This window comes from Platichthys flesus, chromosome 15 (assembly GCF_949316205.1).
Source record: "Platichthys flesus chromosome 15, fPlaFle2.1, whole genome shotgun sequence".
NCBI classification, from domain to species: Eukaryota; Metazoa; Chordata; class Actinopteri; order Pleuronectiformes; family Pleuronectidae; genus Platichthys; species Platichthys flesus.
This window is the reverse complement of record NC_084959.1, coordinates 9,106,056-9,117,455: the sequence shown is the minus strand read 5'-3', so window position 1 is coordinate 9,117,455 and position 11,400 is coordinate 9,106,056. Positions and strand designations below refer to the sequence as shown.

The following is an 11,400-nucleotide window of genomic DNA, read 5'->3' as shown; positions in this document are numbered from 1 at the left end:
GTACTACTGTTCAAATTATTTTTCTAGATTATCTGGGTCAGACGTTTTCACAACGTGAGGAAAATGTTCGGTTTATTCACCAGGTAGATATCTCTTTCTGTGTCTGAAATTATCCTATTCATCTGGATATTTGTATTCTTCCAGTTTTGTCAACAACACGCCCTCTAATTCCCTGTGAATTTTTTTCTGGATATTTTCCTGCTGTAATCTCCATTTTCCAGACATTTTACTTCGAGGGCTGGCAGAAGAAGTTAGGCAAGATGTCTGGAGCAACTGATTCAGACATTTGCGTTTTCACATCCAGCCACTCTCCAGCGCAAGTCTGAAAGGGCAATCCTTACATGCACACTGGGGATTATCCTGGTCCACCTCACATTTAGAAAACAATTAAGTCAGTCATAATCTTAAATCTCACTAGAACCACATTATTGTCGAGCATTTTATGCGTTCGATTGTTGTTCGGGTTGCTCACTGTTTCATTGCAGAACCTCATACACAACATAAAACTGTTGAGAAGATTTGTCGAGGCTCCACATTGCTGCTGGGATGCTGCGTTGAAGGCCATGGTTTTGATTGTAGGAAAACTACCAATAAAAAGCACACAAGTGGTTCCAGTTAAGAGCTGTTTGCTTGGATGTGGCTTAACCCCAATGAAAGGACATGATTTAATTACTCTGCAGCTTTAATGCGCCTGATGTTTCTTTAGAAAGCACAGTATATAATCTTTCTTTTTCTTTTAAAACAGACTGTGATTCATCTCTGTAGGGGAAAAAAACCTGTTAAAGAAAGAGCATTTCCCCCACTAATGATTGAGCAATGGAAAAGCACTCATTAAACTTATCTTCACGTTTTAAACTAGTTCTGCGCACACCGACAGTGGAGATGAAGTTTGCGCTATAAGTAGAATCATGAATTTCCCTTTTTCTTTTTCTGTCACTGCTGTGTGTTGCTTACCAACCTTTTTTGGTAACAAACATCCAACCTGGGCCTCAATGCATGTGTCAACCAGGGCAATTAAAGACTGTGCTTTTTTTTCCATGTTTAATTTGCAGATTGCTTTAAGAGGATTGAAGAGACATTCTGAACTCTGGAAAACTGGGCCTGGACAATTACAGGAGTTTGTCTTTCGCATATGAGGAACACAGCAGGAAACTTTACAGAGTGTTCAGGCAAGGGGGGTGGGGGGCAGAGGGGCTGGGTTCAACATGCAGGAGGCAGGATTTAATTATTAATTCTGTTGCACAATTTTTGCCTTTTCACCAAAAGCTCTTGGCTCTGGTTGTCTCTCTGAGTTAAAGTCGTTGTCTGTGTTTTCCACATAGATTTCACGCATTTTTCAATCTGCGATATTTGTATTATCCAAGATTTGTGTTGGAAACGTCATCAACATTTTCCTGCTCTGGACATTTTCCACGGGGGACAGCAGGAACATATTTGGCAAATGTCCAAGGCAACATTAAATAAACATACCAACAATGCCTGATTTACTTGCTCACATAACTATTTATTGACAATACATTTTTACTCTACAGAGTCGTGTGTGTTAACTATAAAAAAAATGATGATCTTTGCAAAAAAACACATTTCCTTTATCAGACCAACCACAGGCTTGGTCATGATGAGATACATATCTCGTACGTGTGCTGCAGAGACACTTGCGTCCTGGCGTCACAGCTTTCTGTGTGGGGCCGCTTATCTCCGCTAGCTGCTCATGTTCCCGTATTTGGTCTTTCCTGTCAACAGATGATGTCTAATGTCACAACAGTCATCAGGGTTCATGATCAAATTTGATAAGAAAGGATGCACAAAGTCTGTGTGTGGGTGTGTGTGTGTGAGCGTGCGTGTGCGTTTGTGTGTTTGTGTGTGACTCATACAGAGTGAACTTTTAATATAACTCTGGTCTGAAAAGAATGATCAGAGAGAGAGAGAGAGAGAGAGAGAGAGGGAGAGACATATAAAAAGAGACAAAGTGTTGTAATACAACGAGTAGAGAGGGTGGCTTCATTTCTGTGCTTGTTTGGTGCATGTGCCTGTGAAAGAGACAGGCGCACTACAGCCGAAAGCCTCGAGTGAACCTCTGAACCCATGTGATGAGCGTGTTTCACCGTCGGCGCAGACGTTCATGGGAAAGTGTTCAGATCAGAGTGCGGCGATCTGGTGAGGCGGTGGCCCACATCGGAGAGGAGCTGTCTCTCTGCAAAAACAGCTGTCTATATTTAATCAAGGCGAATAAACAAGGAGTTTAAACAACTCATTTATAATTTAGATTTGCATACATTAGAACCGCTCATTTTAATCTTTTTATTAATATGCATCGACGATATTGTATAAATATGCAGTTTTATGCAAATACCGGGCCGATTTTCTGTTTGTATTTAATTCTGCTCCTCAGCTGTGGATCATCATTTTCATTCAAGGCAACCGACTCAGATTAAGTCAAATAAGACACTGCATGGGATTGTATAAATATTTCTCAATTAAAAACTCAGAAGACCAGCCATGCTACTGTATCAGCATTAAAAATGCATTGCCATGGGGAGGAAAATGGGGGAAGGCAAGTTATGAGTTTGATAAGACATCAGAACTTTGAGTCTACATCTTTGAACTTGTGTTTTTTGCGTCTTCTTTCCCTCCTCCGATCACGTCGTTGCAGTAGCTTGCACTATTTTTGCTGTTATGGAGACAGTTACAAAATCTGGGGGATGTAAGGACCAGCCAAAAACATGCTGTGCCTCCGTTATTGATGAGCACGCCATGCCGTCTGATGTTGTTCACAGAATGTCCTACATTTTTGTTTCATGCCTCAGCTGACACTTTGCTGTCCATGCAAATGACGAGTTTTGTTCCACAATGTGAAAAACTACCAAGTGAACCGTTTGACAACAGCCGATACAAACGGTTCTGCTGGGATTTTGAACGGTAAAAATATGGATACGTTGTTCTTAATACAGCAAAAGAATCGCACGGAATTCATATTGTATGTACCCTAATATGACAAGGGCAACCTTTAGGATACGTGCTCGTGACAAAGTACATATTCTATGTAAACCAATCACCAGAAAGACATGGCAGGTTTTTAGATAAAAGAAGAAGCTGATTGGATCTGGTTTCCATCATCAAAACCAAAACTGGCCCAAATCTCTTCAGTAAAACAAAGTACGCAATGGTGTATGTGATATTTTTTGTGTGGAAGTGTGTGCGTGCTTTGTGTTTTAAGTTAAGTGTTGTAGACACTTGAAAATACTTGATGAGGATAAAAGCGAATACAAATATATAGTCAGTCAGTAAATGCAAACACCAGCAAGTCCAACATAAACCTTTACAACTCCTGAAGATATTAACAAATACCAAAATATTCAATTTATTCAAAGGTAAGACAAGAACGAGCAAGAAATTGTGACATTTAAGATTCTGGAACAATCAAAGGTTTGAATGATTATTAAATTGACTATCAAATTATTTGCAGGTTAACATAAAAATCGATATCTTTTATACTTTCAATTAAAATGCAAATCTATCAGAAATCAATCACCAAAAGTGATGTTCAGCTGGATACAAATGCAGTGAAACCCCAGTAGACCATATTTAGAGAAACTTTGTGAAGAATGTTGTATAACATAATTAAATGGATCCACATTAGAGAACAAAATCATTTTTTAATGCGTTTTCATAATCATTTGGAGATAATTTGGTTTTAAACCAATTGATGACAAGAAGAAAAATAAAGTAAAGATTCTGTGCAAACTTTGATTAAGGATTAAGGCTGAGCTCCAAACTAATGAGGACGTAATTATTATTTCAATATGGTAAATAAGAAAGTAAATTTGACTTTAATCTTTGAGAAATTATCTGTTTTAATTTACTTATTTTAAATTAAAGTAGCAGTATACTGTTAGAATACTGAGAAAGCTTTTTGTTTTACTGCTAATAAATTATTTAATATACTGTTGTGTCATTTTTATAATAATACAACACACCCACACACACACATATATATATATATATATAAAGTAGGACAGTAGGACGCACATATATATATGTGCGTCCTACTGAAACACCTGAAAATGCATGTCACATGACCATCCGTGTACACTGGGCACGGGGGTGTGCAGGTGTTAACAGGATGCAGATTAGGAAGGGATGTCAAACTCTGGAATAGTGTGGACAGCAGGCATCAAAATGTGTTTCAAAACTAAGACATACGTTGAATTCCATTACAATCAAATCAAGTTTCCTGAGACCATAACAGTAATGAAGTAACGCTGACTAAAATACAGAGCTGAAATACAAGGATCCACTGTATCCATCATCTTTCCTTTATTAGAAAAAGTCCGTCAACATTTTTTAGAGGTTGTTAAAAACGCCCCTTTATTCTAACTTGGTCCAGTCCTTGTGGTTCCATCGTTTTTGCTTGCCCTCTGTGTAGTTTTTAATCCTCTATTATTTTGTTTTTTACTCTATTTCCCATTTGTATCTTAATGTATGTTTTGTACAGCACCATTGGTTTTGAAAGTTGCTTTATTAACAAAACGTTCTCACTTACTTACTCATCTGCCCTGTCGCCTTTTGAGAACATTCGTCTCAGAGAAGAAGTTTCGGGGGCAGAACGCAGCAGCAGGCTCCTGCAGCCAGGGGACCGTGGACGGCTTGAACACGCCCCTGTGGAAGTCACGCACAGTGCCCGCGGAGCAGAGCTCGGGGAGGTGATGTCTCTTTAAGAGCCGCAGCCCTCTGCTAGAAACAATCGTACAATCCCCCCCCCCCCAACAAGTCATCGGACCTGTCAATCATCCGGTCGGCGCCCTTTGATGTCGGGACTCCTCGCCATGTCTTGGGCTCACTGAGCTGTTCGCAGTAGCAGGGACACGCCAGTCCTCCGCCGAGCAGCCCGGGGACGCCACATCGCAACTTTTCTCCCCGCTCCATGTACGTGGAGGCACTTTCTTCACTTTGGAGGCAACCCCACGCGCGCCGAGGAGATTTCAACCCAGAAGTCCTGTGATTTTGTTTCCCCCCCCACCCCCCTTTTAGTATTTACACTTTTCTTCAGCCTTGTTACGCGTCTTTTTTCGGGGGGTTCTTCTTTTTAAACAAAAGTGCGATACATTTCGCGAGGGAGGGGAACGAGACGCAGACATGCCTCAGCTGAGCAGCGGCGGTGGGGACGACCTGGGAGCGAACGATGAGATGATCGCGTTCAAAGACGAAGGGGAGCAGGAGGAGAAGATCCAGGAGAACGCGTTCACGGAGCGGGACCTGGCCGACCTCAAGTCCTCCCTGGTGAACGAGTCGGAGATCAGTCAAAGTCCGAGCGCGGCGGTAGGTGGCACGGAGTGTGTGTGTGCGAGTGGATATACAGTGTGTGTGTTTGTGTGTTTTATTCTCCACGCTGCTGACAAGCCGCTGAATGAAACGCAGTGAATCCCCCCTCAGGGTTACAGTAGTGAATTTCCCAGTGGGGGGGACAGAAAAACACCCCATCTCTGTTCTCCTCTTTTCGGACCGTCCGACCCCCTCTCACCCCCCACCACCCTGTGCTTGTTGTCGGTCTCTTCCAGGCGGTCAGGCGGGGACAGCAGCCGGGCGAGCAGCGGGGCTTCGCGGAGAAACACCGGGAGCATCACGACGGAGGTGAGAAACACGGAGAAACCCGAAAAACATTCACACACACACACACACACACAGCTACACGGTGGCTCTCATCCGGTCCCAGCAGCCGCTACTAGCTCAGCTGAGAGGCGATGAAACTGCCCCCCCCCCCCTATTGTGTCAAAGAGAAGAGCCTGGTCACCGGGACACGTGTTGCTACATTAAAGAAAACTTCAAAGAGTTTTAGTTTTTCAGGTGTACACTGTAAAAAAAAAAAAATCACAAGAAAAGCTCCACGTTGTCAACCCTCGTCACTTGTTGGTTTGGTCTGTTTCGAGGAGATTCGAGTAGAAAGTAGCAGCTTTAAATGTCCGTTTAATAATACGTGTTTGGGTCATTATGTGACAATAACGCGCAGTTTACCATTCTTAATAGAATTGTTTTGAAAATTGACAGTCCCCGTTCTGGAGGAAAATTCGGCCTTACACTTTTATAATAACTTGCTGCAAAAATTCAGGGGACAAAAATGAAAATTTGTTTGTTCAACCCTGATTTATCAACTTCTGTTTGAAAAAGCCCTTCTTATTTAAGAGCAAATCTGAAGATAAACCCCCTTTGTTCCACTAAATGTGTTTTTAAGTGAGAACATTGGGGAAGTTTCTGCTCATTAACATGTTCATCACATCCTCCTTTTAAAAAAAGATGTGGAAACCAAATAATAGTCTCCTAAATCTCTCTCATAGCATATCACATGAGTTGGTTTAACATGTGTCTCTTTCATTTTTTAAATTATATTAGATTGTTATTAATGGGGCTTGATACCTCTGTAACAGTGCTGACAAAAGTAGTTATATTAAAGATGTTGGCCAAACAGCCCACAATTATATCAAGAAAAAAAACTTCATATAGTGTCAATTGATAAAGCTAATTATTATGTTAAATGTCAAATTCGTATAAAGCCTCAGTTTTGCGTCGGTGTGGTTTGAAATTGTTGTTCATGGGCAGATAACAACAACAATTTGATTAACAACAAAACATTTTACAAATCTGAGGCAATCTCTTCACTCTGTTTACAAAATGCATGATGATTATATCGATATATTGGACATCTGGTATGGTCTTATTCTCACCCGACTCTACGTGGTTATACTGACAGTTTGATCTTCCACATGCTTTCATGTATAAAACCTTTTGCCCTTTATTTTAGAAATGAAGGGTTTTTAAAGTGTACCCCTGGACATTTTATACAGTGTAGCCTTTGCCATACTTGGTATCAACATGGGTGCTTCAGAGGTTTATTTAAGTTTTTTTTTGTTTGGGTGGCCACCCATAAGAACAGCAATTTCACTTTCCCTCCCCTTTGGCGAATTGCAGTTTTAATTAAAGGCACCACTGTAGTCTGTAGTCAGTCTCAAAACTTAATTTCAGTCATTCCTGAAATCAAAAAAGTTCTCACATTGTGTTCCTTCGAGCACAATCCTCATCAAATGTAAATCTGTGGTTATAAATGCGCCTGTTTGGGGGGTCTTGAGGAAAAATAAGTGACACCCACAGGAAACCGGAGAGAAAATAACCACCTTGAATGATGTTGATTACGTGAATGCATTATTTCAGGCTCTGTAACTGTAGTTCCTGGCAAATAAAAAATTGTGGCACCTTCGTAAAAGTTCAGCAGTGAGGAGTGATTTGACTGGCACACTAAAAAACTTTCTCTCTCTCTCTCTCTGTGTTTCATGCGGAAAACCTAGTTATACCTAGCTTTACCTGAGCCACAGAGAGGCCCCTGATGCTTATTATGGGTGGTGGTGAGAGATAGATTAACACATAGGCTACAGGAGTTCACGCCTCTCAGGCTAGGTGGCGGTTGTTACGCTTTTGTCTCAAGTGTCGTCTGTGCTCATACGAGGATATAACATGTAGTGACTAGAACACTTGTAAATAATTGGCCTTCTTGGTGCGCACATGTAATTTGAATGTCAAGTTTTAGTTTTTTAATCTGAAGCAGGAAGTTGAATCTTTTACAACATTGGGGGAGTGAGTATCAGTTTTAATTTGATTTCAATCCTTTTAAGAGAGATTCTATTGTTCATCCACAACTTCTGTTATTCTCTAAACAACTAAATCAACTTGAACATGTCTCCACACTGATACCGGTCTCCTTAGAGACCATTGTAAATGTAATCTGGTCAGAAATTATAAAAAACTTCTTCAAACTGCTATAATAAATGATGCTATTACACATTTGTTGTAGTTTTGAGTCTCTCATCCTTATTTTTTTATTTTTTTCAGTGTCGAAGCACCAAGATGGAGGCATGTACAAGACGCCGGCATATGCTGGCTATCCCTTCCTCATGCTGCCCGACCCCTACCTCCCCAACAGCTCAGTTTCTCCATCTGTAAGTCTGCTCCTGTTTAAATCCTTCTGCTGGCTTCAGTGCACATGGTCACTGCTGGTTATCTGTCTCTGTGTGTGTGTGTGTGCTGCTTGGTACACACACTCAGTGAACACATGGTTTTGTGCTTCAGGAAGGAGAATAGGTTTTATTCGATGAGCGATTTAAATAATATTCAGTGTAAGTGGCGATGCTCTCTTCACAGTAGCTCACCGCACGCGGAGGAAATGTGACGAAAGAAAGAACATACACTCAGGGATGGAAATGTCAGTAGTGCGGGTGGCCGCTGGCTAGTATCTTTTATTTTTGGCAGAAGCAAAGACATTCTCTGTCACCAGATTTCAGTCATAACAAACAGAGGCGGCGTGGACTTGACAGATCACTAATGGGTGGAGATTCTTCTGTGCTTTTCGGGATAAAGACATGAAGATGTTTTTCTGGGTATTTCAGCTTTTTCCAATTTCTTTGTGCATCTGATGTTGGACATTTATAAACATTCAGGTACATCAGCCTAGAAATCAGCAAGATCCCCGCTATTAGATTCAATTGACAGACGGTGGTTAAAACTGTAGCCTCTTATACACTTAATTCCTACAAAATAGCATTTCTTTGGTTGTAAACAGTTTTTAAATTTTTTCTTTTTTTGATACATACCATTTGCATTGTGATTGAGTATATATAATATTTAGGCTGTTATGGAGTTGAGCTTCTTTTGAACTACTGAGAGATATAATGCTTATAGTACACACCTGTCGATCAAACCAAAGAAACGCCCCCCTCGCCATTCAGAATAGTCAGTTTATATCGGTGCAGTGAATAAGAGTGTCTGTAGTGTAATGCAGTGAAGGTTGATGTTGGTTCGATGCTATAAGAGCCTCTGTCAGTGTGAGTGCGCAGTCGCAGCCTCTGCAAATCAGTCCCAACTTTACACATGTTCATATTTGGCTTTGAACTGAACTGTGTTGTTTCCCCTGGAACCGGCGTAGAAAATACAGCACGCCGTAAAACGCAGCAAAATTAAATCAAAGCGCCGCCGTCGCTTTCGTCGGAGTTGGAAATGTGATTTATGTCGTCACCCTGATTTTTTCTTTTTTCAACTCTATGTGCCCGGAATGAATGACGAGAGGTTCGTTGCTTCCTTTAATGGCTGTTTCGAAGTGTTAAACCGCTAAAACAAACATCAGAAAGACTCATGGAAGGATTTCAAGTATGCAGTATCACTCATCCAGCCAGACAGCCCTGGAAAATTAATCATACAATCCCTTCAAGTCACCCATAAGAACCAGCATCCATGGATAGGCTGACTAATTGCACCAAACATGAGCAGTTGTGCCAAATTCATTTTTCACGTGCTGTGTAATCCTGTTGCCTGAATTAACCCCCTGCTCTCGTCGGCGAGACGTTGCTGAACAGCAGAGACAACTGTTTGCCGGGATCACATGAACTGTGGGCTGATCTAATATGAAGCACGGTGAATTGGGAATCTGCTTTATGGCCAGAAAATGTGATTTCCTCTAATGACACCTTGAAGTTTCTCACAGTGTTTTGCACCGCACAGTCTGGGTCAAGGCCCGGCTTGGTTAGTCGTGGGAGATTTTGACTGGGTCACGGAAGGGTCAAAAACAGCTGACTGTTGTTTCACACAATCTCCCACTACAAAAGATTCTCTCTATAAATACCTCAGGCTGCCACATAAATAAAAAAACTCTTATCTCTGGGAAGATAATTTTTTATATAAATGTCATGTTATTTGTGAATCAATCGCTCCACCACAGTTGTACAGCGTAAAGTTGAATAAAATGTCAGTCTTCTAAATTAAACACGGGAAGCACACATTATCTTCCCTATAATTAAAATCCAATCTTCCAGATTTGATTGTTTAGGGAAAAAAATTATCCTGTGTTTGTGTTTTACTGGTGAGAAAATTGTGACAAAATGTAGTTGCGAACAGGCCTAACCCTAACCCACCCGGACAAAGTTACATTCACGTCTCTGAGATTATAATTGAATGAACTGTGGGTACAATAGAACGTTGTCACATTTCCCTAAACATGCTTTTACTCTTTGTTGTATAACATCGTACATCCGGCATCGCGCTGCACAAACATGGTGATCAAGTGTGATGGTATTTGTCATTTATCAGTTGGTCTCCTTCTCTTCTCCTCTCTTTTCTTCTCTACTCCGCTCTCTCCTCTGCTCGAGTGCCATCCGCGGAGCCTCTAGGAGATTGTGTTTGTTGAGAGCGGAGTGGAGGAGGAGGATGGAGGGAAGGAGTGGTGGTGGTGTTCGAGATAAAGAGCACTTTCTTCCCCTGTGTGTCTTCGGGACTCCACACAATGCTCACTTGTTGCTGCTTCCCTTGTAATTAGCCCGCTGGTTGTGAGGCGGTACAGACGCATCGGGCCCCGTCTACCTGCCACTTGAAAGGGCTCAGAGTGGTGGTTTAGGGGGTTTTGAGGTGGGGGCTGATGATTATGGATGGAAGGGATGGATCGGGAACTACAGGTCTGGGAGACGGCCAGAAGAAAGGGGGCTGTTTGGTGTTTTCCTCGTGTTGTGGTGTTAGTACGGGACATGGTGATGCATGTTACGTCTGTGTGTGTCCCTGTCTTGCTGCTATCCTGCTGCCTTTGGACTGTGACTTTAAAAGTTTCTTTACTGCTAATTAGTGTCTTGTTTCTCCTTCTAAAATATTTTTGAATCATCGTTAAGTTCGTAAAAGGTTACGCCCCCCCAGGCTAACCCTAACCCTTTTTTTTATACAACAAAAAAAACTAAATGTATTCAGTGTAAGAACCTTCATGAAGATGAAATCATATTTACCTGCTGTCTAGATGAGTTTTTCTCATATCAGTAATTTAAATTATCAGAATTACAGTATACATGATTTTTCCCATCAGCTTGGTTATAAGAACGCAGATGATTTACTCATGTGATTCATTCTGAAATTTTTCAACAACTCAAATCTGTTAATTTATGATCTTTAAATAAACTACTTAGTTGAAAATGTTCAGGTTTCAGCTTTTGAAATGTGAAGATCTTTGTCTCATAGTGTTTGTTGGACAAACCTGTGACATTTGAAGACTTTGCCCACATCGTTAGCGACAGCTTCTGATGTTTTATGGCCAAATGTTGATTCAGGAAAGTTCTTAGATAAATTGAAAAGGACTAAAGTAGATGATCAGATGCAGCCCTACTTCTATTATGATGTTACTGAATTATTGTCTATCTATACATCAAGCTTGTTTGAAGACGGTGATGGTAATGAGTCTGTGGGAGACTGAATGTTGTCAGTGTTCATCCGCTGAAGTTTCCTAAAAGCCGCTGCTGCTGTTTTCCCGTAAACAGCTCTAATCTGTTGAACTCATTGTGAGATCATCAGTGAAATGAGTGAAAGCTAAATATTAATTCTAATATT

At 41.1% G+C, this 11,400-nt stretch overlaps 1 protein-coding gene across 11 annotated transcripts in view; it reads left to right on the top strand.

The window, feature by feature from the left end:
* Positions 1-4,780: 4,780 nt before the first annotated feature.
* The window catches only part of tcf7 (transcription factor 7), a 58,059-nt gene continuing 51,439 nt past the window's right edge, over positions 4,781-11,400 (top strand). For 4 of the 11 annotated variants that reach the window (XM_062406702.1, XM_062406703.1, XM_062406704.1 and 1 more), the window contains exons 1-3: positions 4,781-5,319; positions 5,559-5,631; positions 7,879-7,985. In XM_062406702.1, coding sequence (XP_062262686.1) covers positions 5,137-5,319; positions 5,559-5,631; positions 7,879-7,985 — 363 coding nt within the window. In that variant the 5' untranslated portion in view covers positions 4,781-5,136. The remainder of the gene's footprint in view (positions 5,320-5,558; positions 5,632-7,878; positions 7,986-11,400) is intronic. The other 7 variants (XM_062406705.1, XM_062406708.1, XM_062406709.1 and 4 more) reach the window with 2 other exon arrangements.